Below are 27998 nucleotides of genomic sequence, written 5' to 3'. Positions count from 1 at the left end.
GGAGCGAGGATACCAAGGTTCCGGGACTTAACGGGCTTCCCGCTTTCTCCTACGGTTTCCGCCGGCTGTGAGGTCCCGGGCGGCTGTGAGGCGACGGGCTCGCTCCGGAACGGCCCTCGCCGTGGGTGAGAGAGCAGACATCAGGTACCAGAGCAGAGGGTGCGGGTGAAGCCTCGTGTCCGGTGGAGGGAGCCTTCTCGGAGTGGGGAGCCCTGGCTTCCGTCGGTCCCTCGCGGCTGGCTCGCCCTAGGTGCTCACGGGCCTCTCGCACGGCGGAGCGCCGCCGCCGGTTGGGCACAGTTCGGTGCGCCAGGCGCCTGCGGGGTGTGTGGGGTGGGGGTGGGGGTAGTTACGGTTTATTCCGGGTGGTGAGGCAGAGTAGTGATTGGGACCGACTGTGGCAGGCGGGTGGCTGGATAGGAGATGCAGCTTCCCCACCAGCGCGTGGGAAAGAGGAGCACGCTTAGACTCCCAGCGCCGCGTCGGGGCGCAGCGCCTGCCTCCGACGTGGGCCGCCGGACAGCAGTAGTGGAGCTCTCTGGAGGCTGAGATCTGAGGATCGCGGTTCGAAGCCAGCCTGGGCAGAAAAGTCGCCGGGCGACAGTGCAGTTAACCACTAGAAAACCGGAAGTGGCGCTGTGGCTAAACATGATAGAGCGCTAGCCCTGAGCAAAATTGCTCAGGGACAGCGCCTAGGACCTGAGTTCAAGCCCCACGACCGACGGGGAAGAAAAAGAGCTCTCTGCTCCCACCTGTTAGAAACCAGGAGCATATTGTGTAAGACATAAAAAACACAGTTTTAAAGCAGCAGCGTATTTTAGAGGTGTAACGATTTTTATTCAACATTTAAAGGGAAAGACCCAGGAAGAGAAAAAGGACTGGAGGCATGGCACAAGTCATAGAGCCCTAGCTGTGAGCAGAGAAAGCCTGAGCACCAGGTCCTTAGTTCAAGTCTTAGTAACCCCCCCCCCAAAAAAAAAAAATGGAAGGAAAGAGGAGGAGGAAAAGAAGAAAAAAGTATTTAAATGATGTAACTTAGTGTAAGAACTAAGAGTTTTGGTAGTTTCAATAGTGGGTGGTAGGGTTGTTTCTTAAACTGCTACACATGGCACTGCTAGTTTGAGGGCAAACATTTATTTGTGTAGGCTGGTCCTGCACTGAACTGAAATCATTCTCCTGCCTCTGTATTCTGAGTAGCAGGACTATAGACACGCTAATTACATTCAGCCACATTTTTTTTTAACCACCTTTGAGGCTACTTAGATTTTGATTTACAGCCATGCACTTGCTAAGTAGGCACTCTACTACGCTCCCAGCCCTTTTTTGCCTGATTTTTCAGGTAAAGTCTCACATGTTTGCCCTGTGGTCTACTGTGCCAAAATGCAGCCACATTTAAATTTTTCTTGCATACTGACTAGCTAATTTGGAAATGTGATATTAGATTTCAGTTTGCTGTAAAAATATCAAAGTTTCCATTTAGCATAGTTTTAAATGTAAAAAAACATAGGTTTAAGTATAAAATATTATTAAAAGAAAAATATTAAGTAAACATTTACTCTGGATGATTTATGTTCAAGGCTGAAATTAATATTGGTAGGTGGTTATCACAAGTTTGGAAGCATTACCTAGAATGGGATGTTATTTCTGTATTGTTCTAAGAAGTTACTTAAATTATTGAAACTTTATGTTTAGTTTTTGAAGAATGGAGAAAAATATGAATCTTTCTAGTATGGAAGACACGGTGGAGTACCACCTGTTCCTTCTACCAGATGAAGCCAGGAGCCCAGGAGACCAAGAAGAGATTCTTCAGAAGTATATTGAGAAAATAATGACCCAGTTTGCACCTGTGCTGGCCCCTTATATCTGGCAGAATCAACCTTTTAATCTCAAATACAAACCTGGCAAAGGTAAAGTAGTCCATCTTCATTCAGTATTATCAGAAAGAGACATATAAACTTTTTGGTCATATATGCCTATTTTCATTTAAGCCCCAAGAAAAATTTATCTTCTTATTCATATTGATGAAAACTTTTTTTTTTGCTAGTCCGGGGGTTTGAACTCAGGGCCTGAACACTGTCCCTGGCTTCTTTTTGCTCAAGGCTAGCACTCTACCACTTGAGCCACAGCGTCACTTCCGGGATTTTCTGTTTATGTGGTATTTAGGAATTGAACTCAGGGATTCATGCATGCAAGGCAAGCACTCTACCACTAAGCCATATTCCCAGCCACTGAAAACTTTTTAATAGTCATTATTGTAGGGATTAGATTATACTAAATATTATGAAGTTCATGGCTATTGTTTTGAACTTTAGTTTTTTTTTGTTGGTCTTTTTTTAGGGGGGGGGTTCCAATCCTGGGGCTTAAATTCAGGACTTAGGTGGCATCCTTTAGCTTTTGTGCTCAAGGTTGTGTCCACTATCACTTGAGCCACAGCTCTACTTCTGGCTTTTAAAAAATGTTTTTATTAAAATTTTTTTTTTTTTGGTCATTCCTGGGGCTTGGACTCAGGGCCTGAGCATTGTCCCTGGCTTCTTTTTGCTCAAGGCTAGCACTCTGCCACTTGAGCCACAGCGCCGCTTCTGGCCGTTTTCTATATATGTGGTGCTGGGGAATCAAACCCAGGGCCTCATGTATACGAGGCAAGCACTCTTGCCACTAGGCCATATCCCCAGCCCTCTGGCTTTTTTTGTTTGTTTGTTTGTTTTTAATTGGAAATAAGATTCTCACAAGACTTTCCTCTCCTGGCTTGTTACAAACTACAACCCTCAAATCTTCGCCTCCTGAGTAGCTAGGATTATAAGCCACCAGCACCCAGCTTCTTTAATCTTTTTTTTTGCCAGTCCTGGGGATTGAACTCAGGGCCTGAGCACTGGCTTCTTTTTGCTCAAGGCTAGCACTCTACCCCTTGAGCCACAGTGCCACTTCTGGCTTTTTCTGTTTATGTGGTGCTGAGGAATTGAACCCAGGGCTTCATGCATGCTAAGCAAGTACTCTGCCACCAGGCCACATTCCTAGCCCCCTATAAGCTTTTCTCTAAGCAGTGCTTTTACTGAATTCTATGCATTTGGGGATGTTGTGCTTTCATTTTTTATTTGTCTCAAAATATCTCCTAATTTCCCTTGTGATTTTCTGTTTGCCTTTTAAATTTTCATGTCTTTGTGGAGAGTGCACTTGTTTGAAATTTTCTGCTCCTCCAAATGCAGCTTCCTGATATTCCTAGGATGTTCCATTGTCTGTTAAGCTCTGTGTCTGTGCACGTGCTGTTTCCTCTTTTGGGGAAGTCATCTGCTCATTTCTGCACTTCCCTCCAGGTTTGGTGTGCTAATTTAGCCTGTAGTGCACAGCTCTGCTAGGATGCTTTGCTTTGCTTATCTGTCTCATTTAGACACTGAATTCTTCAAGAATTGGCATCTTAGTCAGACTCCAGTAGTTCACATCTATAGTCCTATATACTCAGAAGGCTAAGAATTGACCGTTGAGGTTCAAGGCCAGCTTAGGCAGACAAATCCTCCAGACACTTATCTGTAAGTAACTAGCAAAAAAAAAAAAAAAAAAGCCAGAAATAGAGGCATAGCCCAAATGGTAATATGCCAGCCATGAGGGAAAAAGTCCAGCGAGAATGAGAAGCCCTGAATTCAAGCCCTTATACCAGTTGTCCCTCAAAACACCTTTCCCGCTTAAACAACAAAAAAAAGAAAGACCAGGCATTTTGTAATCTTGCAGCACCAGCTTCCAGAATAGTACTGAGAATATAGGTCTACTTAGTGTTGATCCAATTGAATGATTGTATATGTATTTTTATGTGCAGTGACAAATTTATCAATTGACTTTCTCTTTTAGGAAATGTTCCTGCTCATATGTACGGTATAACCAAGTTTGGGGATAGCATTGAGGACGAATGGTTTATTGTTTATGTAGTGAAACAGATTACAAAGGAATTTCCAGAGTTAGTAGCAAGGTATGGTAGTTATTAATTATCCTAAATGTATTATATATTTAAAACTAAGTAACTACATTTTTACCATGTGATAATTTTTGTGGGCTGGTACAAATTATTCACATTTGGGGCAGATTTTAGAAGTGTTGTTTTTTAACTTCTAATTACAAAATAACAAATGCACATGATTGTACTTTGGTTTTCTAGAAGTAATCACCATGAAATTTTTTTGTGGAGCTTAAGAAACAGCCCACTCATGTATATATTTTGCAGATATAGTTGATATGTTCCCTTCCCCTTCTACTAGACCATTGCTATATTTTTTCAGAAGTACTACACAGAAGAAATTTAAAGACCAATCAAGGCTGGGGATATGGCCTAGTGGCAAGAGCGCTTGCCTCATATACTTGAAGCCCTGGGTTCGATTCCCCAGCACCACATATACAGAAAATGGCCAGAAGTGGCGCTGTGACTCAAGTGGCAGAGTGCTAGCCTTGAGCAAAAAGAAGCCAGGGACAGTGCTCAGGCCCTGAGTCCAAGGCCCAGGACTGGCAAAAAAAAAAAGGAAAAAAAAAAAAAAGACCAATCAATAGGAAGCATTGTAATTCTTTCTTTTAAAATGGTACTGATAACATGTGATATATTAAAGGGGATCTACTTTAAACAGTATACAAATTGAGCCACTTTCAAATGTAAGGCATGGTTTCTAGACATTGTCTACCATGAGTTCATTTCCAATGAATTCTTGTTATTGCTGTTTTCTTCTGGAGAAAGTAGCTATCACAAAGAAGCTCCATAGCTACAAGGTATAGATTATTGTAACAATATAAAGTTTGAAGAATAAAGATAACTTAAAGAAAAAATTGAAGCCGAGTGTCGGTGATTTATACCTGTAATCCTAGCTACTTAGGAACCTGAGATCTGAGGATCAAGGTTCGAAGACAGCACAGACAGAAAAGTCCATGAGTCTCTTTATTTCCAATAACTCAGAAAAATTGAAAGTAGTACTGTGGCTCTTGTGATAGAGCACTATCCTTGAGTCTGAGAAGCTCAGGGACAGCGGTCAGGCCCTGAGTTCAAGGCACAGGACCAGCTCCCCCCTCAAAAAAAAAAATTGAAGAGGATGAGGTCTTGTTAATTTTCTGTAGTTGCCTAACTATGCCAGCAGAGGAGTCCACTGGCTCATCTTTTTCCTAAATGGACTCCAACATTTTTTATCTTCTACCAACTCAATTTCATAGTGGAATAAAAGAGAAAGGGTAAACACTAAAAAACTTTTTATTATGGAAAATGTAAATATACCTAAAAGTAGAAAGAATGAGTGAAAAAAGAATGAACCAACATGCATCTGTCACCTAGCTCCACCAATGATAAACTTATGGTCACTATTATTTCATCTATACCCTTCTACTCCTCCATCACACAGAAAGATATTTTAAAGCAAATCTCCAGTGTTATACCTTTGACCCTTAAAAGATTCAGCATAGGAATCTAACAGAAAGAAACTTTTATTATTTATTAGAGGCATGGTCTTACTATGTTGCCCATGCTATTCTGGATCAAATCGTCTTCCCACCTCAGCCAAGTAGCTGATACTACAGGTACTTTCCACTGTGCCTAGCTTAGTTAATTAATTAATTTTGTGCCAGTCCCAGGGCTTGAATTGAGGGCCTGGTTGCTGTTCCTGAGTTTTTTTGCTCAAGACTCATACTCTACCACTTGAGCCACAACTCTACTTCCAGCCTTTTTGTTTCTTAGAGATAAGAGTTCTTCGGGCTTTCCTGCCAAGCTGGCTTTGAGCCATGATCCTCTGATGTCAGCCTCTGCAGTAGCTAGTTACATGTGTGAGCCACGAGTGCCTGGTGTGTTTCATATTTAAGCATTCAAAAACACAGAAATACATTCTGTATGTCCATGCCAGACTTATCTTCCTAAAGTACACCATTTTCTTACTTTGCTATATGAAATTTTCATTGTTTTAGTCTGAAATTAGCCATCTTCTCATTGATTCTCAGAAGTTCTTCACAAGTAATGTAATTCTAATTTTCTAGTCTTTTCTTAATGAGTTGTCATTCTCTAAATATCCACCTCTTGTTACCATGTCTGTAGTTTTGCTTATGTTTTTCCCTCCCAAGCACATCTCTTTTTCCTTGTATCTCCACCCATTAAAAGTTGTTGTGTTTTTTTGTTGTTATTGTTGTTGTTTGTTTTTAAAGCAGCCATATACCTGTGGCTCATACCTGTAATCCTAGCTACTCAGGAGTCTGAGACCCGGAGAGTCACAGTTTGAAATTATCCCCCAGGTAGAAAATTCTGTGAAACAGTTGTTAGTCAAGCAGCAAAAAGTAAGGTTGAGAGTGTGGCTTAAGAGGTAGAGTACCAGCCGTGAGCAAATAAACTAAGCAAGTATGAGTTCAAGTCCCCGTAGAAGTTTAGCTTGGGATATATAGCAAGCTCCAGGTCTACCAGGAGTACCTAACAAGACTCTGTCTCAACAAATGAACTGGAAAAGGTTAGGGTAGTATGTAAAATGTACTATCTTTGTAGGATAGGGAAAATAACATTTGGGAGGCAGTGTCAGGAGGATCATGAGTTCAAGGCCATTCTGAGCTACATAATGAGAGTCTTTCCCACAAAATGAAATAATAAAAAGGGTGTGGCCTTTAGAACACACAAACATATAGATAGACACATTGCTGTTTACTGGATCATGCATAAGCAAACTCTAGGATAAAGAAGAAACAGCAGCTTTTTCTTTATACACTTTTTTTTTTTCCCCCGCTAGTCTTGGGGCTTGAACTCAGTGCCTTTGCACTGTTCCTGAGCTGCTTTTGCTCAAGGCTAGCACTCGACCACTTGAGCCACAGTGCCACTTCTGGCCTTTTCTGTTTATGTGGTACTGAAGAATCAAACCCAGGGCTTCATGCTTGCTAGACAAGTACTCTACCACTTTGACTTACAGTGCCACTTCCAGTTTTTGAGTGGTTAATTGGAGATGAGAATCTCATGAGGACTTTTCTTTTTTTTTTTTTTTTATTAATTGGACATAAATTTTTTTACAAGGTGTTGTGCAAAGAGGGTGCAGTTACATAGTAGGGCAGTGTGTACATTTCTTATGATATCTTACAACCTGTTTTTCTATCCCTTGTCTAGGTCAGGTTGACATATATGCAATATACAATGTATCAAGAACATATACAGTATTCACAGACTTGGTCTCTACTGTCTCTCCGTCTCCCTTTGTTAACAGTCATATATCAGGGAGATCATGCCCCTTTGTTTTCTGTGTTCTAGGCTTGTCTCACTCAACATTATTTGTTCGAGTTCCGACCATTTCCCTGCAAATAATATTTCACCATTCCTAATCGCTATGTAGTATTCCATTGTGTATAAGTACCATATTTTTTGGATCCATTCGTCTGTGGAGGGGCATCTGGGTTGTTTCCATATTTTAGCTATTGTGAATTGTGCCGCGATAAACATGGTAGTACAAATGCCTTTTTGATATCTTGGATTTTGCTGTTTAGGATAGATGCCTAGGAGTGGTATGGCTAGGTCATAGGGTAGGTCTATATTGAGCTTTTTGAGAAACCTCCATACTGTTCTCCAAAGTGGTTGTACTAATTTGCACTCCCACCAACAATGGAGAAGGGTTCCTCTTTCCCCACAGCCCCTCCAGCATTTGTTGTTTCCTGAGTTCAGAGTATAGGCCATTCTAACTGGGGTGAGGTGGTATCTCAGGGTTGTTTTTATTTGCATTTCCTTTACTAGCAGGGATGTTGAGCATTTCCTCATATGTTTCTTTGCCATTTTTATATCTTCTCTTGTGAAGTCTCTCTTTAGCTCTTTTGCCCATTTCCTAATAGGTTTATTGGGCTTGGAGGGGCTTAGTTTTTTGAGTTCTCTGTAGATGACCGATATCAGGCCTTTGTCTGTTGCTGTGCTGGTAAATATCCTTTCCCATATCGTTGGCTGTCTTTCTATTTTGGTGGCTATGTCCTTAGCTGTGCAGAAACTTTTTAATTTGTAGTAGTCCCATTTGTCGAGTCTTTCTCCTATTTGTTGTGCCCCTGGGACTCTATTCAGGAAGTTCCTTCCTGTGCCTATAAGTTCTAGTGTCTTTCCTACTCTGCCCTTCAGTAGTTTCAAGGATTCAGGTCTGATGTTGAGGTCCTTGATCCATTTTGAGTTGATCTTGGTGCATGGTGATAGGCTTGGGTCTACTTTGAGTTTTCTGCATATGGCTGCCCAGTTCTCCCAGCACCAGTAGTTGAAGAGGCTATGTTTATTCCATTGTATATCTTTAGCTCCTTTGTCGAATATCAGTTGGCTGTAAGAGTGCGGTTTTATTTCTGGGTCTTCATGAGGACTTTTCTGACTGAGCTGGCTTTGATTTTTAGACCTCAGCATCCTGAGTAGGCATGAATCACTGGTGCATGGCTAAAGTAAAGCTGTTTTGATACTTAAAGAAGATGTACTTTGGAGTATAAAATTGTGTGTTGATTTCTGTTAGGATTGAAGACAATGATGGTGAGTTTTTGCTAATAGAATCTGCTGACTATCTCCCTAAATGGTTGGAACCTGAAAATAGTGTCAACAGGGTAAGTATACTCGACATTAGAAATTGTACCTACATAAACTTCTACTTCATTATTTTCTTATGTAGTAGAGTCTTCCAGGTCACAATGAGAATGAAAATGGGCTCTTCTGCAGGTGTTTTTCCATCATGGGGAGTTGTGCCTTATTCCTGCACCTCGGAGATCTAGAGCAGAATCCTGGTTACCCACCACACCCCCAACTATCCCAGAGGCACTGAGTATCCTCTCAGAACACGCAGAAGAAGTTCTGGCCTCGGAATCCATACGTGCTGCTGTGAACAGGCGCATTCAAGGGTAAAAATAACACCAGTATTGTTAATGGAGGAGCATGCGGTTTAGATTTAGAATCCTTTTACCTAGACTAATGCTGGCTTTCATTTTACCTGAATCCCTGCTCATAAAATAGATGAACACTAGTTTTACAAGAGGGAGAGGATTCATTGTGACATTTTATTTTCCATATAATGTTCACAATGTCTCCAAATCAACCTTACCTTTCGATCTCTCTCTCTCTCTTTCTTTTTTTCTCTCTCTCTCTCCCTCCCTCTTTCCCTCTTTCTCTCTCTCTCTCTCTCTCCCTCTCTCTTTTTTCCCAGTCCTGGGGCATGAACTCAGGGCCTGGGCACTGTCCCTGAGCTGCTTTTGCTCAAGGTTAGCACTCTACCATGAGCCACAGCACCACTTCTGGCTTTTTCTGTGTATGTGGTATTGAGGAATCTAATCAAGGGCTTCATGCATGCTAGGCAAGCACTCTACTACTCAGCCACATTCCTAGCCCCTGTCATTCTCTCTTAACTTTTATGTTTTTAAAAACAATTTCAACAAGAAGAGACCTTTATATCTTTTATTTGTGTATATATATATGCATATATATACACACCACACACACACACACACACACACACACACATTAATATGGGCTATTGCTGTCTTGCCCAGACTACCCTGGGCTCAGTAATACCTCAGTCTCCTAAGTAGCTGAGTATATAGACAGGTGTCTGGCTTAGATGTGTTTTCTGCTTCCAATTCAAAAGTAAAATCCACCGCAGTATTTTTTCATTTATTTAGCTTAGATATTATAATTATTATCTACATCCCTGGATAAAAATTTAGAGATGTTTAAACATGAGACCTAAGGATACACAAGGTACTCGGATTTTGTTTGTTTAATTCCTGTGGTTCTGGGCTATATGTGAAATTCTTTGACCTATAAGGAACTCTTATTTGTTTTGTTTTTGTTGCCAGTCCTGGGGCATGGACTCAGAACCTGAGCACTGTCCCTGGCTTCTTTTTGCTCAAAGCTAGCACTCTACCTCTTGAGCCACAGTGCCACTTTTGGCTTTTTTCTATATATGTGGTGCTGAGGAATCGAACCCAGGGCTTCATGTATACAAGGCGAGCACTTTACCACTAGGCCATATTCCCAACCCCCTTATAAGGAATTCTTTGGACTTTATTCAGAAGATAAGGAAGATCTTAGCCTAGTAACATTTTAGTTTAACTCATTCAGATATGACTACCTATTATTAAAATTTAAACACCATTCAATTCTAACTAGTAAAAATAATCTCTTAGTTTTAATTATTTTTTGCTTTTTGTAGTACTGGATTTGAACTCAGAGCCTAGAGCTTGCTAAACATGTACTCTACTGCGTGAGCCATGCCTCCAGACCTTTCTTTTTTTTTTTTTAAACTAATTTTTTCTTTTCTTTTTTGGTACTGGTGATTGAACCCAAGGCCTCTGAGCTTTACCACTGAGCCACCTCCCCAGCCCCGCCACTGAGCTTTATCCCAGCCTCTGATCTTTCTTTTAGCTTTATTTTAGTATACTTTTTACAACCTTTTTTGGAAATATATTCCAAGATATAGCAGGCTTTCTTGTTTTTACTGTTATAATACTCCCCCCCCTTTTTTTTTTTTTAATAGTACTGGGGTTTGAACTCAGGGCCTCAAGCTAGCTTAGCTGGTGCTCTACCACTTTAGCTATGTTCTCAGTCCTTTCTATTTGAGGTATTTTTCACATAGGGTCCTTTGTGTTTACCTGGGGCTAGCTTCAGACCAAAATCCTTCTACTTCTGCCTTGCTTGTAGCTTTGATTATTGGCATGTGCGATCATGCCTAGATTATTTATTGAAATGATACCTCTCCAGCATTTTGCCTACAGTGGCCTTGAACTATGATCCTCCCGATCTTTGCCTCAAGTATTATGAGCCATCATGTTTGGGCCTTTCCTTTCTTTTCCATTTCTTTTCTTCTTTCCTACAATCCTAAAGTATATTATTTTCAGCTTTCCTGTCCACTTTCTACTCACTCTTGATGAAGGAAGTCAAGATGTGTGAATGGTAGAGGAATTCTAGATGTATACTATGAAATAAAAACAACACTTGCCTGTCACAGGTACCCAGAGAAAATCGAAGCCTCTCTTCATCGAGCACACTGCTTCCTGCCAGCCGGTGCTGTGGTGGTGCTAAAGCAGCAGCCCCGACTGGTGGCAGCAGCAGTCCAGGCCTTTTACCTGCGGGACCTCATAGACCTGCGGGCCTGCCGGGTATTCAAAACATTCTTGCCTGAAACACGAGTCATGACATCGGTAAGGTAGCTGTTTTGTTTAGTTTTTCTCAGTGGAAAGAGAGTTAAGACATAGATTGAATTTTCTAGAGAAAAATTGGAAATATTCTGTGTCCTCTTACCATGTTAATAGACATTTTTTCTTCTATATTTTCTATTTTAAAGACATGAATCTCTTCATCTTCATATGTTTCCCACCTATTTTTTTTTTTTGGCCAGTCCTGGGCCTTGGACTCCGGGCCTGAGCACTGTCCCTGGCTTCTTCCCGCTCAAGGCTAGCACTCCGCCAATTGAGCCACAGCGCCGCTTCTGGCCGTTTTCTGTATATGTGGTGCTGGGGAATCGAACCTAGGGCCTCGTGTATCCGAGGCAGGCACTCTTGCAACTAGGCTATATCCCCAGCCCTCCCACCTATTTTTGACTATATTTCCTACTTTATAATAAGACAGTCAGTCCATCTCTTTCAGAGAACTAATATTTATTTTCTGCCAGTTCTATACAATTCACTAGAGTAAATTTGACATATGTACGTTTTAACTCACTAAAGCTGCTATAATTAAAAGATGTTTGCATTTCCTCTGTGATTATATGAATGTGAATAGCTCCTTTGCTTTGGTAATAAGGCTTTCAATTTCAGAGACTCAGGTATTTTGTGTCCCACTGCCCAGGTCACTTTCACCAAGTGTCTATATGCACAACTGATGCAGCAGAAGTTTGTGCCAGACCGGAGAAGCGGATACGGGCTACCTCCTCCATCTCATCCCCAGTACCGAGCCCACGAACTTGGCATGAAGCTGGTAAGGTTGATCCTTAATTCTTTTATTTCTTTATGTTAAAGGGCTCTTAACAGAATAACCACACAGCCCAGCAAGTCTCAAAACATTCCCTGTGTATATGAGAATATGGTAAAGTATGGCATTTCAAATCAGGAGTTGAAAATGGACTGTTCAATAAATGATGATAGGATAACTGCGAAGAATCTGAAAAACTGAAGTCGATTCCTTCACAAAACAGTGAAATAAAATCTGAAAGAAAATACAAAAAAAACTTTTTATAAAATGAGTAAGAAAGTTTTATTGTAAGCATGACTTGAAACTAGAAATGAGGAAAACAAAAGTTGATACATTTTAAAGTCTTTTATTGTTATTATAAAGGTGATGTGCAAACGGTTACAGTTAAATGAGTCAGGTAAAGTACTTTTTTTTTTTGAGGGGGACCAATGTCATCGCTTCCATCTTGATAAGTTTTTTTTTATGTAAAAATTTAAGCCAAGTACATGAAACATGCCCACGATCATAGCTACGCAGGAGATTGAGGCAAAAGGGTCACTAGAGGACATGGGTTAGAGGCCAATATAACAGCAAAAATCCTTTTTAAGAAAGAGATAGAGCTGGGTGCTGGTGGCTAATGCTTATAATCCTAGCTACTTAAGAAACTTGAGATCTGAGGATCAAGGTTTGAGGTAAAGTGTTCGCCTCATATACATGAAGCCCTGGGTTCAATTCCTCAGCACCACATATATAGAAAAAGTTGGAAGTGGCACTGTGGCTCAAGTGGTAGAGTGCAATCCTTGAGCAAAAAAAGAAGCCAGGGACAGTGTTCAGGCCCTGAGTTCAAGCCCCAGGACAGGCAAAAAACAAAATAAAACAAAAACCAATTAACCAGCAAGAGCCAAAAGTAGTTCAAGTTGCAGAGCATCAGTCTTGAGCAAAAAGCTAAAGGACATGGTCTAGACCCCCAGTTCAAGCGTCAGTATCAACACACACACACACACACACACACACACACACACACACAAACACACAAATATCTAAATACATATGTGTGTGCATGTGCATGTATGTGTGTATATACATACATGTATATATTTGACATGCATGTAATAAGAAAGTGGTGCTGTTGTAATGAGGAAAATGAATTTCTGATTAGGAACTTTGATTTTTTATCATTTTCTCTTTATGATTTTCAAGTAGAAATTGAAAAATTAGGTATAAAATTCAAAAAAGTATTCTATATATCCACGTTGCCATATGATCAGTCATGCATTCTTAAGTGTGGCCAAATGGGAAGAAAATAATATGAAAAAATAAAACTTTCAAAAAAAAGTAACTTAATAAAAATTCTGCATATCTCCTTTAGGCTCATGGATTTGAGATCTTATGCTCCAAATGCATGCCACATTTTTCTAACTCCAAGAAGTCACTTGTGACAACCTCACCACTCTGGGATAGCTTCCTTGAAAGTCTGAAAAAGAATGACTACTTTAAGGTAGGATTTTTTTTAAGTGTACAATCCGAGGAGAAAATCAGGTTAGTGACTTAAAAGTGATCTATATTTAAAAGTGTGACATAATTCTAGAAGCTAGAGTTTATTCTAATTCACTGTACTTAAGATCTTAAAATACATGATGAGAGGGTATCTGGATTGCTTTTAACATTAGAGAATTGTTTTATTTATTTATTTTGGTCAGTCATGGAACTTGACCTTAGGGCCTGGGCACTGTCCCTGAGCTCTTTCATTCAAGGCCAGCATTCTACCACTTTTTTTTTTTTTTTTTTTTTTTTTTGCCAGTCCTGGGCCTTGGACTCAGGGCCTGAGCACTGTCCCTAGCTTCCTTTTGCTCAAGGCTAGCACTCTGCCACTTGAGCCACAGTGCCACTTCTGGCTGTTTTCTGTATATGTGGTGCTGGGGAATCGAACCCAGGGCCTCATGTATCCGAGGCAAGCTCTCTTGCCACTAGGCCATATCCCCAGCCCCAGCATTCTACCACTTTGAGCCACAGCTCCACTTCCAGTTTTCTGATGGTTAATTGGAGATCATCTCATGGACTTTCTTGTTGGGCTGGCTTTGAACCATGATTCTCAGATCTCAGCCTCCTGAGTAGCTAAGATTTCATATGTGAGCCACCAGTGCCCAGCTAAAAGTTATTGTATCTAATGAACAACTTTCAAAAATTGATAAAACAAACATGAGGACACTAAACAGGAAAGTTAACAAAGATATAACTTTTCTAAATTAAAAAAAATAATAAACAGCTAAACCTTTTTCTTAAATATTCACCCTTAGGCTTGGCACTAGTGGGTCACACCTATAATCCTGGCTGCTCAGAAAGCTTGAGATCTGAGGATTGAGGTTGAGTGCTAGCCAAATTCTCAAGATTCTTGTTTTTAGTTTACTGGAACTGGAGGCATGGTACAGATGTAGAGTGGCCAGCTGTGAACCAATAAGCAGAGCAAATGTGAGGCTCTGAGTTCAAGCCCTGGTACTGGCATTAAAAAAAAAAAAATCACAAATAGTAAAAATGAGCTTATGAGCATGATAATGAAGATAAGTTTTCTAATATGTAAAACGCTATATGAATAAGATGCAGTACAATTGGGAGGAAGTAGAATTAATACTCTCTACCAGTTGGACCAATTGTTAGTACATTGTAAATTTATAGAAATGTAATTGAAAGTAATTTGAAAGTGTATTTCAAAAGGTAGAGAAACATGTATATTTGAAACATGGTATTTTCTTTGCTAAGGAAACATCCAACAAGTAGAAACCTACATAAAAATAGAGTGATTATAGGGCTGGGAATATGGCCTAGTGGTAGAGTACTTGCCTTGCATACATGAAGCCCTGGGTTCGATTCCTCAGCACCACATATACAGAAAAAGCCAGAAGTGGCGCTGTGGCTCAAATGGTATAGTCCTAGCCTTGAGCAAAAAGAAGCCAGGGACAGTGCTCAGGCCCTGAGTTTAAGCCCGAGGACTGGCCCCCAAAAAAATAGACAGATAGATAGATAGATGTATATATAAAGATTGTATAGCAGAATGCAAAAGTACATGTGTTATTATAGCATTTTTTAAAGCATGTTATATATTAGGAATGATTGCCACTAGAAAAATACATGTAGAAATCAGAAGTAATAGTTATGGTAGGATTGTGCTGTTTGGGGTTGTGTCTTATTCTTAGAAATTAGTTGCTAATCATAGTCCCTTCATTTGAAGAAACTGGAGCCTAGGTAAGTACATTAAAGGCCAGACAGGGGCTGAGACTCCCGCCTTAGGATTTCTGAATGGTACAGCATATGCTATTGCCCTGAAAGTTACTAGTGACCAGGTTATTTTAATGATACCGTATAAACAATGTTCTAAAAGATAATCATATTTTTTAAGGGCCTGGTAGAAGGTTCGGCTCAGTACCAGGAAAGGCTTGAAACGGCAAAGAACTATTTCCAGCTTTCAGTAAACCGGCCAGAAAGGTAAATGATGGTGATTAGATAGTTTTCTTTTTATTCTTTTTTGTGCCAGTCCTGGGGCTTGAACTCAGGGCCCAGGCATTGGCCCTGAGTTTTTTGTGCTCAAGGCAAGTGCTCTGCCACTTGCTCTGACATTTTTTATAAGAGATAAGAGTCTCAAGGACTTTCCTGCTGGCTTCAAACCACAATCCTCAGTTCTCAGCTTCCTGGGTAGCTAGGATTACAGACATGAGCTACTGTTGTAGGGAGTACAGCTGACTCCATCTTGACTAGGGAAATATGGTAGGAGATGTTGGGGGGAGTAGATTAGGTCAACCTGACCCCAAAATTCTGCTTCTGTAAATGGCTTGCTCAACTTGTTTGTTGCTTGCTCTACTCCCTGTGTCAAGCTACCTACATCTGTGCTACACTTTTACCTTTATAAACCCTGATTTGAGGACTGCTTGGGGTCGCGGTGGCAGCTCCAAGTCTGCACTGTGTCCCTGGCCAGTCAGCCCGCTTTTCTTTTTTCTTTTTTTTTTGCCAGTCCTGGGTCTTGGACTCAGGGCCTGAGCACTGTCCCTGGCTTCTTCCCGCTCAAGGCTAGCACTCTGCCACCTGAGCCACAGCGCCCCTTCTGGCCGTTTTCCATATATGTGGTGCTGGGGAATCGAACCAAGAGCTTCATGTGTAGGAGGCAAGCACTCTTGCCACTAGGCCTTAGTCCCAGCCCCTCAGCCCGCTTTTCACTGTCGCAGTTCAGTTCCCGAGTCTGTGCTGTCCCTGGCCAGTCAGTTCGCTTTATGCTTCTCCAATATATCCATCTTTTTGCTTGAGACTGTCTCTGAGTGGTGGACTCTTGGAGGGACCGGGAATCCCCTCCCTTGGACCCCGTAACACTACCAGCACTCAGCTTTTTTTTTTTTTTGGCCAGTCCTGGGCCTTGGACTCAGGGCCTAAGCACTGTCCCTGGCTTCCTTTTTGCTCAAGGCTAGCACTCTGCCACTTGAGCCACAGCGCCACTTCTGGCCGTTTTCTGTATATGTGGTGCTGGGGAATCGAACCCAGGGCCTCATGTATACGAGGCAAGCTCTCTTGCCACTAGGCCATATCCCCAGCCCAGCACTCAGCTTTTTAAATAATAAAATTTATTATAAAAGTAACATAGTGGGACTGGGAATATGGCTTAGAGTGCTCACCTTGCATGCATGAAGCCCTGGGTTCAATTCCTAAGCACCACATATATAGAAAAAGCCAGAAGTAGCACTGTGGCTCAAGTGGTAGAGTGCTAGCCTTGAGCAAAAAGAAGCCAGGGACAGTGCCCAGGCCCTGAGTGCAAGCCCCAGGACTGGCAAAAAAAAAAAAAAGGAACATAGTCATTCATTATAGCAAATAAAGATATAAGAGAAAAAAGTTATACCTGAGGGTTGACCACTATTACTGACTTATTGCCTTCTAGAATTTTTCTCAATTCCTTTTTCTGTCTGGTGTCTTTTAATATTGCACCACCATCCTCACTGTCATTAGGTCCAGTTTATGTCCTGTTTATTATTATCTTGGGTCTTGGATTCTTTTTTCTTACTGTCTTACAATTTTAGTTACTTATTTCTTAAACTATGCCAATATCTAAACTTGTTTCCTGACCTCTATCAACACTTCTCTTTCAGTTCAACAATGGGAGCCAGGAAAATTAATCTCTAAGCAAGCTACACTCCCCTCTCCTTATTGTTTACATAAAAAATGGATAAGTGAGCCTGTGCACTGGTGGATCACACCTGTAATTCTAACTCTTGGGAGGCTGAGATCTGAGGATCACAGTTCAAAGCCAGCCCAAAGCCAGTCGGGCTGGAAAGTCTGTGAGACTTATCTCCAATGAGCCACCAGAAAAATGGAAGTGATGCTGTGGTTCAAGTGATAGAGCACTAGCCTTGAGCTGAAGAGCTCAGAGACAGTACCCAGGCCCAGAGTTCAATCCCTACAACTGACCAAAAATAAAAAAGTAAAAAGTAAATGGAGGGCTGGGGATATGGCCTAGTGGCAAGAGTGCTTGCCTCGTATACATGAGGCCCTGGGTTCAATTGCCCAGCACCACATATACAGAAAACGGCCAGAAGTGGCGCTGTGGCTCAAGTGGCAGAGTGCTAGCCTTGAGCAAAAAGAAGCCAGGGACAGTGCTCAGGCCCTGAGTCCAAGCCCCAGGACTGGCCAAAAAAAAAGTAAATGGATAAGTGAAGCCAGGCACTGGTGGCTCACACCTGTGATCCTAGCTACTCAGGAGGCTGAGATCTGAGGATTGTCTTTCAGTTAGCAGTTTAAAGCCAGCCCAGGCAGGAAAGTCTGTGAGACTCTTATCTCCAATTAACTACCAAAAAGCCACAAGTGGAACTGTAGCTCTAGTGATAGAATACTACTAGCCTTAAGCACAAAAAGCTCTGGACAGCACCCAGACCCTGAAGTCAAGCCCCAGGACCAGCACACACATACACACATGCACACGCACACACCTGCTCCATTCTTTAAGACCTAAAAGGAAGTATTCTATTACCTTTTAAATTTTTTCTGCCCTTTCTCCAATGAAGATAATTACTTTCCCCTGTCTATCCTTAGCATATGATATTTGCAAATATTTTTTTATTTTGCCACGTATTAAATTAGAGCTGGGATCAAATAAGAAAATGTACTTAATGTGCTAGGATAAGTTACATGTTGGCACACGTCTGTAATCCTAGTTCCTTATGTCTCTTATTTTTTAGTTTACTTGCTATGAGCCCAGGTGAAGAAATCTTAACCATATTACAGACAATACCATTTAATATAAAAGAACTTAAGAAAGAAGAGGCTAATCTTTCCCCTGAGGATGGTAAGTGATGGGCTATGATACAGCAAGAAAATGGAGAGGTCTCTTGAGTATCCCAGTCTTCCTTGAGAGGATCTGTCATGTGACATGAACTTTCCTGTCTGTAGGGTAGTAATATGCTTTCTTCTTTTTCAGATGATCAGTGGTTAGATCTCTCACCAGAGCAGCTGGACCAGCTATTGAATGAAGCTGCTGGCAAAAATCAATCAGAGCCCATTTCTAAGAAAGAGGAGGAGCAGAGCTATGACTTAACTCAGATCTCAGAGAGCATGAAAGCTTTCGTATCCAAAGTTTCATCCCACAAGGGAGCAGAGCTGCCACGGTAATTTGTCTTAAGGAATAATATTTAAATAGTTCTAATGAACCCATCCAGTCAGTAGAAAGTACCATTTCCACTTTTTTGTTTTCTTTCCTTTTTTTTTTGAGACAGGGTTTTGATGTGTTTTCCAGGCTAGGCTCAAACTCCTGGATTAAAACAACTGTTTGCTTTCACCTCCTGAATAGCTAGATACCACTTCATGGACCTGGATTTTTTTTTTTAAGTGAATTATTCTGCTTTGCCTTCCCTCTTTTGGTGCCTGATACAGACAGGCATAATTTACTTATCTGAAATAAAATTTTGAGTAGGTTGATTCTTAGTCATCTTGGAAGCAAGCCAGAATAATTCAGCAGATTTAAAAGCTGTCATCCAGAACCATGGCAGTAAACAGTGCCCTTTACTCTGTTATTTAGAGCCTTGTGGACTCTTAGCATGTAGCTCTCACCCAGCTAGGGCTTTTGATCTCCTGGTCTATGAGCAGATTGGAAGCTTCAACCTCAGAGGAAGAGGATTAAAAGACTCAACGGAGGCAGAAATGCTAACAGAAACTACATTTAACATATCACATGGAAAATAGATGGATAGAATTATTACTTGCTTGAATTGAAACCCTTTTGTGCAACTACTCAAAGATAATATTTTTAAAGAAAAAGACTTGTTACTTGCACAGCAAATATCTTTATCGGTGGCAATTTTCTTGAATCTCATGAAAGAGTAAACTTCATTTTCATCATTCACTCTTAAGAAGGCAGGAATAAGGAAATGTTCTATATTTTTGTATTTTTGGGCCACACCTGAGTTTTGAACTCTGGGTCCTGGGTACTGTCCCTGAGCTCCTTTTGCTCAAAGCTAGCACTCTCCCACTTCAGCCACATCGCCACTTCTGGCTCTTTCTGTGACTTAATTGGAGATAAGATCTTCACAGACTTTCCTAGTTGGGCTGGCTTCAAATTGTGATCCTCAGATCTCAGCCTCCTGAGTAGCTAGGTTACAAGTATAAGCCACTGCCACCTGGCTTGTTTTTTGTTTTTTTTTTTGCCTGTCCTGGAACTTGAACTCAGGGCCTGAGTGTTGTCTTTGAGCTTCTTTTGCTCAAGACTCTACCACTTAAGCCACAGCTCCACTTCCAGCTTTTTTTTTTTTGTAGATTTGAAGATAAGAGTGTCACAGACTTTCCTGCCTGGGCTGGCTTTGAATTGCAATCCTTAGATCTCAGCTTCCTGAGTAGCTAGGATTATAAGCTTGAGCCATCAGGACCTGACAGTATGTTCTTATTTATCTTTTAAGATTTGATTCTTAAAGAAATAAACTTTGTATAAATGAACTCAGATAAATAACTTCTCTTACTAATGCTAAATGTATCTTACTGAGTACAGAGTAGGTGAGTCCCTAAATGCGTAAGCTAAATGTGCATAAGTGAAATTCTTTTCTATCCTCAAACTTTTCTTTCTGTTGCCCCTCAAAGGCTAATAAACACATGAATTGTTTTTTTTTTAAATTAAGCTGCAGTTTTCCTTATTGTCCCACCTTTGGATATTTCTGTCAGTTTTCCTTAGAGTAGCACTACCTTAGAAAAAATCTCAGAGTGTGTTCAGTATAAATGAATTGTCTTTTCTCTTTAATCTTGCAGAGAATCTTCTGAGGCTCCTATCACTTTTGATGCAGATTCTTTTCTTAATTATTTTGATAAGATTTTGGGTGAGTTACAGTGTGATGTACACTACAGCATAAATCACTCAGAAGTCAAAATACCTGCTTTCTCCCCATGGTTTTGAGTGACTTTAAGCCATGAACTGCCACCTGTTAAATAATTTCACAGAGGATATCTAGGGTCCTTGCTTGACGTAGTAACTGCTCATTACATATTTGAGTGCATGAATGTTATATGGTTAGATAGAGGTTTGACCTCAGCTCCTAGATTGTGTGTGTGTGTGTATGTGTGTGTATTTTTTTCTCTCTTTTTCAGACTTACTATTTTAGAAATTAGTAAGCTAGACTTACTATTTTAGAAATTAGTAAGAAAAGGACAAACAGTGGGGAACATAGTAGAGCCCTTGCTAGCAGGCATAAGGGCCTGAGTTGATTCCCAGTAACATCGAAAACAAACAAAGGCTCAATAAAAAATAAACACAATATTGAAAAATATTCTGGGAGCTGGGGATATGGCCTAGTGGCAAGAGCGCTTGCCTCGTATACATGAGGCCCTGGGTTCGATTCCCCAGCACCACATATACAGAAAATGGCCAGAAGTGACGCTGTGGCTCAAGTGGCAGAGTGCTAGCCTTGAGCAAAAAGAAGCCAGGGACAGTGCTCAGGCCCTGAGTCCAAGCCCCAGGACTGGCCAAAAAAAAAAAGAAAACTATTCTGTGAAGAATATTTCTCTGTGAAGAAAAATATAGTCAGTAATATTTGGAAATAGTTAATTCTTCCTAGGAAACAAATACATAAAAAAAATTTAGTCCATTATATTGGGAAAAATGTAATTGATAATAACTAGGGGGGTTTTGTGTTCTCTGTGTGTGTGTGTGTGTGTGTGTATGTATGTATGTGTGTGTGTGTGCTGGTACTAGGGTTTGGACACAGGTACTGAGTGCTGTCCTTTACCTTTTACTTCCAAGGCTGATGCTATGTCATTTGAGCCAATGCTCTACTTCTGCCTTTTTGATGGTTAACTGGAGGTCTGTTCTGGGCTAGCTTTGGACCATAATCCTCAGATCTCAGCCTCTGAGTAGCTAGGATGGACAGGTATAAACTACTGGCGCCCAGCCATTAACCAGTTTTTTGTTGTCTCTGAGTAGCTAGGATGACAGGTATAAACTACTGGCGCCCAGCCATTAACCAGTTTTTTGTTGTTGCCATTGTTTTTAAGGGTTGGAAAAATGAGCATTGTCAAACTCTGGGGGGTAAAAGTATAAATTGAGTTTCAGAAAACATTGTATAGCTCTAGAACATTCATAATGTTTGACTTAGTCATTTTACTTCTAGGGATTTACTTTATGAAAAGAGATAATATGGTCTTCATAGTATTGCAGTAGCAAAAGATTGGAACATCCTAAATGTCCACCAAGAGGGATATATATCTATGTAACTTATTATGCAGAGCCATAATAAGGATTGCACTCCTGTGTATTCTAATTAGGAAGACCTCTAATATATATAAAAGCAACAGGAATACTTTGACATCTAGATAAAAAAGAAAAATGTGTTTATATGTGTATAGACCCTCATAGATTAAGGTCTATATGTCCATCACACTGTCAAAAGATAATCTCTGAGAACAGTTGGAGCTATGAAACAATACTCTATATGCCTTTAGGCATTTGCTTTTTCACTGAGTTACACTCATACTACAATTTTTTTTAATGTAAGTTTTCAAAGATGGAGTACTCTGTAGCCCACGCCAGACTGCCACAACTTTTCAATCCTCCTGCCTCTGCCTTCTAAAGTGCTGGATTACAAATGTGTCCTACCATGTCTGGCTGTTTTTATTCTTATTATTGTTGTATTGTTTTGTTTGTTTTTTAATATTCAAGAGTTCACTTTACAAAAGTCGACTGTCAGCTGGGTCCAGTGGCTCTTGTCTATAATCCTAGCTACTCAAGAGGCTGAGATCAGGGGAATGCCATTCAAAGCTAGTCCAGCCTGGAGAGTCTGGGAGATTCTTACCTCTGACTAACCAACCAAGAAACCAGAAGTGGCTCTGTGGCTCAACTGATAGAGTGCTAGCCTTGAGCACAAAAGCTCAGGGACAACCCCAGGCCCTGAGTTCAAGCTCCATGATTATCAGAAGCAAAAACAAAAAGAAAAAAAAAGCAGAAGCAGACAGCATACATAGCCCATTGCATTTTCCTACAAATATTTGCCTCCATTATGATTTCTGGAACACATATTTGTGAAACAGTTTATATTGATTCTTGTCTGTGTGTAACTCTTAATTCTTTGAGTGGTGTAATCATTCAAAACAGTTTACCAAGTGGCTCTTTTTGTACAGGGCCAGTGTCACATAAGTCAGACTCTGATGATCTGGATGAAGAAGACTTTGAAAGTTTAGACAGTGACGATGATGTAGACTTTGGAATGGAGGAATATGGTGAGGAGGCTTCTATGAAAGGAACTCTTGATAGTGTCAAGTCATACATGGCTCAGATGGACCAAGAATTATCACACACCACCATGGGCAGAAGTTTCACCACTGGGAAGCAACTAGTAAGTGTTGTTTTAGTTAGTCTCTTTCTTTATAAAGTCTATCCTGTAAGATAAGTAGAATTGTATTTTATCTTAGTTTTTCCTTTCTTTTGATTTGTAAGATTTGAAGTAAACAACAGTGTTAATTTTATTTGTTTACTTATTTATTCTCTGGTGCTGAAGATCAAACCAAGAGTCTTTTGTCCATGCCAAGCACATCACCTTTGAACTATATTCTCAGTGCCAAGAACACCCTTTTCCTAACTCTTAACTCTGGTAGCACAAAAGTTTATAGGGCTACATGCAGTGGCATATGCATGTAATTCCCCCTGCATGACATCTGTATGTTGCCAGTACTGTCTAGCCCTAGACGGAGACATTCTAGAAAGAACATAGACCTTGGAGAGTTTTCATGGATCAGAATTTGAAACCTATCTCGGCCCTCCTCTGTAAATGTATCCATTAACCAATAATCCTCATGTCATAGAATTAAAGGGAGAACCAAAAGAGTTAGAGGTAAAAAAGCCCCTAAACTATATTTAACTATATTTAAAACTACAGTTGCTTTCAGTATTTCCCAAACATAACATCTGTTAGTTATCTAAAGTAGTATTTCCTAAATGTCATTGTGAATATAATGTCCTAATGATCTTGTTACAGTACAGATTTTGCTTAAGCAGGTCCTGGATGAAGCCTGAAACTTTCTGCCTCCAGCAAGTACTGCGGGATGCGGATGCTGCTGGTTCATGACCACATTTTGTACCTCAAGGATAAAAAAGTCTATAGATCAAGCTGCCGACTTTCATATTCTTTCCCCACCTGTGAAATCAAGTGGCCCAAGTAACACTTTTCAGAGCCTGAACCCCCACAAAGCCTTATTTTTACTTTAAGCTTTGTCACAGAGGGAACAAAAAAGAAAATCTAAATTATCATTTAAAAGAAAATTTAGATTCCCGTCTCTTTTTAAAAAAAAAATTTTTTTTTTTTGGCCAGTCCTGGGCCTTGGACTCAGGGCCTGAGCACTGTCCCTGGCTTCTTTTTGCTCAAGGCTAGCACTCTGCCACTTGAGCCACAGCGCCCCTTCTGGCCCTTTTAAAAAAAATTTTAAGTGCTTTTTTCCTTGAAAACGCATAGGCAAGCTATGAATGTACCTCCTTAAATCTGGTTCTTTCCTTTGTGCTATTTCAAAACAGGGATAGACTTGCTCAATTTGTAGAAATTTTTTAAAGGAAGTTTTGTTTTGTTTTTTGCCAGTCCTGGGGCTTGAACTCAGGGCCTAAGCTCTGTCCCTGGCTTCTTTTTGCTCAAAGCTAGCAGTCTACCACTTGAGTCACTTGAGTCACAACGTTACTTCTGGCTTTTTCTATATATGTGGTGCTTAGGAATTGAACCCAGGGCTTCATGTATACGAGGCAAGCACTTTACCACTAGGCCATATTCGCAGCCCCTTTAAGAAAATTTTTAGGGGGCTGGGGATATGGCCTAGTGGCAAGAGAGCTTGCCTCGTATACATGAGGCCCTGGGTTCGATTCCCCAGCACCACATATACAGAAAACGGCCAGAAGTGGCGCTGTGGCTCAAGTGGCAGAGTGCTAGCCTTGAGCAAAAAGGAAGCCAGGGACAGTGCTCAGGCCCTGAGTCCATGGCCCAGGACTGGCAAAAAAAAAAAAAAAAAAAAAAAAAAAATTTTTTTTAGAAAATAAGTATGTCATCTTCAGGACTAAGTTTTTATATATATATTAGATTGCATAGTTTATTGTACTTCGTTTTTACTTTATATTAGAAAGTGTGACATGTTTCAGTTTTAATTTGTAATTCATATGTACACTATCACTTAATTCTTTCTTTTTATTATAAATAACATTCACCCAAAAGGATATTAACCCATAATAATTTCTTTTCCTTCCAGAGTAAGGAGCCCCCATCCCAGAGTAACAATAGTCATTCAGAGGAAGATTCTGCAGCAGGAGATTCTGGAATGGGACCAGTAGATATAGACCTGAACCTGGTTTCAAATATATTAGAATCCTACAGCTCTCAAGCTGGACTGGCGGGACCTGCTTCTAACCTCTTGCAGAGCATGGGAGTACAGCTGCCTGACAACACTGATCACAGCCCCACAAGTAAGCCAATGAAAGATTAACCAGCACAGCTACACTGATATTTTGGTTTTTTTTTTTGTTGTTTGTTTGTTTGTTTGTTGTTTTGTTTTCTTTTTGTCAGTCATGGGGCTTGAACTCAATGCCTGGGCACTGTCCTGAGCCTCTTGGTGCTCAAGGTTATATCTTTACCACTTGAACCATAGTACCACTTCCAGTTTTTGAGTGGTTAACTGGAGATAAGAGTCTCATGGGAACTTTTCTGCCTGAGCTGACTTCGAACTGCGATCCTCAAATCTCAGTCTCCTGAGTGGCTATGATTACAGGGGTGAACCTGGCTCCATTGTTCGCTTTTTAAATAATGAGTGTGTTCCTTTCTAGTTTAGATACTCATTTAATAAAAATGTTCCTTTATTACAAGTTGCATAGGTTCTCTTCTAAGCCCCAAATGTTGCCCTCTCTGCACAGGTACCTAGGAGTTTTTGTTGTTGTTTGCCTTACCTTTTAATGCTTTTTTTTTTGTTTTTTTTTGCCAGTCTTGGGACTTGGACTCTGGGCCTGAGCATTGTCCCTGGCTTCTTTTTGCTTGAGGATAGCACTCCATCACTTGAGCCACAGCACCACTTCTGGCTTTTTCTATATATGTGGTGCTGAGGAATCGAACCCAGGGCTTCATGTATATGAGGCAAGCACTCTACCACTAGGCCATATTCCCAGCCCTTTTATTGCTTTTTAACTCAGGCTCAGCTTGAACTTGGAATCTTCCTTCCTCAAACTCCCAGTTGTTACAGATGAGGTTTTGGAATTAGCAGGATAAAATCAAGTTAGGACAACTTCTGAGATGAGATTTACACATGCTATATTAACGAATCACACAGCCCTTATGTTTATTTTTTAAAGATGATCCTCCTGTTTCTCCTGAAATGTGTCAAGTCATATCTACAGATAGCTCCATATAGTATTTATTTTTTATAATATAATGAATATTTTTCTAGTTGAGGTGGTTTTCCTTTAATGTCCTTGTATGCACTAAAAAGGTGCTCTTACCTGTGTGTCTTGCCCTGTGAAAGTAAATTAATGGAAATACAGTGGTCCCACAGTATCCATACCAAAACCTGTGGAGTCTCAAGTCCTTTATATAAAATGATGTGTCTGCCAATAGCCTTTGTGTATCCTCTAGTCAATTCTAGGTTGCCTAGATACCAAATACAATTCAGATGCTATATAGTTAGTGGTTAAACTACACTTAGAGGATGACAAAATGTGCACTATATATGTTAACGAGTGTTGTTTTTTTCCAAAATACTTTTATAATTGTTAAACCCAAGCATGCAAAATCCATGGATACAGAGAGCCTAGTGTAATTCCATACTGCTCCCTCTCCATTGACAATGGAAGGAATTAGAATGGTTGTAGAGTTCCTATTGGGGATCCTGTACTGCTACCCCTTTCTCTTTATTTCATAGCAGTGTTGATTGAAATGAGCTGAGAAGAGTGAAAATGTTATACACAGATATAAGAAAGCTTTAGATGAAATTGTTTCTTTTCTTTGCCTGGAACTGGTGCTCAAGCCTGTAATCCTACATATTTAGGAGGCTGAGATATGAGGATCACAGTTTGAAGCCAGCCCAGGCAGAAAGTCCCTTATCTACAATTAACCACTCAAAAAACAGGAAATGGAGCTATGGCTTGAAGTGGTGAAGTGCTAGCCTTGAGCCAAAGAGCTCAGGCTCAATGCCCAGGCCCTGAGTTCAAGCCCCACAACTGACAAAGAAAAAAAAAATGTTTCTTTTTATTACACAGGCAATATTTTAACATTTTAAATAGTGCTATTAATTTAAAATGTATTAAGTAAACATTCTTTGTGTTTGCATCATGTGGCTATATGTACTGGCACTAGAGTTTGAACTCAAGGCTTTGCATTCTCTTACCTTTTTCACTCAAGGCTGGTGGTCCAGTACCACTTAAGGTACCTATACCTCTTTCTTTTTGCTGATTAGTTGAGAATCTTGAATATTTGCTCGGGCTGGCTTTGAGTCTGGATCCCCAGATCCAGCCCCCTGAGTAACTAGGATTATAGGCATGAGCCACAGGTACCCAGCTAATATATTGTTATAATTTGCTTTGAAGTTACATTTTACATATTAAGAATGCTACCCCACTTAAAGTACTAACTGACCCTGGCTTCTTGCAATGAAAGCCAAGACTTTGTGAAACAAAACTTCTTTCTTTCTTTCTTTCTTTTTTTTTTTTTTTTTCAGTTGTGGAGCTTGAACTTAGAGCCTGGGTGCTGTCTCTGAGTTCTTTTGCTCAAAACTAGGCTCTACCACTGTGAGCCAGAGCTCCACTTCGGGTTTTCTAGTGGCTAGTTGAAAGTAAGAGTTTCTTGGACATTCTTGCCTAGGCTAACTTTGAACTGCAGTCCTCAGATCTCAGCCTTCTGAGTAGGATTACAGGTATGAGCCACCAGTGCCTGGCCAAAACTTACTTCTAATGGTGTATAATTAAGGTATATATCTCATTGTTTCAAATAAAATAAACAAAGGAAAACAAAAATAAGTACTACCCCAGCTTGATTACTTGTGGTACATTAAATTTATTTTCACTGAGGATTAAATGTTGGGTAAAGAAAGGGAAATAGAGCTGGCCACCAGCGGCTCATGCCTGTAATCATAGCTCTGCAGGAGGCTGACATCTGAGGATCATAGTTTGAAGCCAGCCTGGGCAGGAAACCCTGAGATTCTTATCTCCAGTAAACTCAAAAAAACTGGAAGTTGGGCTGTGGCTCAAGTGGTAGAGTGCTAGCCTTGAGCAAAAGAAGCTCAGAGACAGCACCCAGGCCCAGAGGTTAAGCCCCAGGACTGGCAAAGGAAAAGAAAAGAAAAGAAAGGGAAATAGCTATTACTAAGCTCTAGTCAACCAGAGTCACTCTGATGACAAATATGTTTGGCTTTCCTCATCTGCATCATGGACTCAGCTGGATTCTATTCATGCCACGTTTATATTATACCTGTGCTAGTTTATCTGACTATCTTCAGTGTCACAGCCCTGCCTTTTGCCTCAGTTTCACAAATTCAGAATTTAAAAAAGCCCTTTGCCCTACTCATGCTTGGTAAACAAAGCTCAGTGTTGCAGCTTCTCCTATTTGCTACCCATCTTTTCTTTTCTTAAAAACACATTAGTCAAAAAGCAAACATTTACTCCCCAGTT

At 40.5% G+C, this 27998-nt stretch overlaps 1 protein-coding gene and 1 long non-coding RNA gene across 3 annotated transcripts; both read left to right on the top strand.

The window, feature by feature from the left end:
• The first annotated feature begins 12 nt into the window (after positions 1 to 12).
• Positions 13 to 27076, top strand: Ecd (ecdysoneless cell cycle regulator). Of its 2 annotated transcripts, XM_048338997.1 has the most exons (15): positions 13 to 144; positions 1693 to 1907; positions 3841 to 3958; positions 8451 to 8538; positions 8651 to 8829; positions 10932 to 11124; positions 11771 to 11899; positions 13242 to 13370; positions 15267 to 15352; positions 18082 to 18188; positions 18321 to 18507; positions 20135 to 20202; positions 22496 to 22710; positions 24599 to 24873; positions 27041 to 27076. In XM_048338997.1, exons 2-14 carry the CDS (start codon positions 1703 to 1705, stop codon positions 24830 to 24832), a joined length of 1938 nt encoding a protein of 645 aa, XP_048194954.1. In that variant the 5' UTR covers positions 13 to 144; positions 1693 to 1702; the 3' UTR covers positions 24833 to 24873; positions 27041 to 27076. The 2 variants fall into 2 exon arrangements, with proteins under 2 accessions (XP_048194954.1, XP_048194953.1); XM_048338996.1 differs by lacking the exon at positions 27041 to 27076 and having other exon boundaries at positions 24599 to 24902.
• Positions 20229 to 20601, top strand: LOC125346454. Its single transcript, XR_007209934.1, has 2 exons — positions 20229 to 20490; positions 20521 to 20601. It is a non-coding gene; the product is annotated as an uncharacterized LOC125346454 (long non-coding RNA).
• Positions 27077 to 27998: the final 922 nt, after the last annotated feature.

The sequence above is a fragment of the Perognathus longimembris genome, chromosome 2, assembly GCF_023159225.1.
Source record: "Perognathus longimembris pacificus isolate PPM17 chromosome 2, ASM2315922v1, whole genome shotgun sequence".
NCBI classification, from domain to species: Eukaryota; Metazoa; Chordata; class Mammalia; order Rodentia; family Heteromyidae; genus Perognathus; species Perognathus longimembris.
The sequence above is the reverse complement of the archived record's forward strand: the minus strand, read 5'-3'. Positions and strand labels throughout refer to the sequence as shown.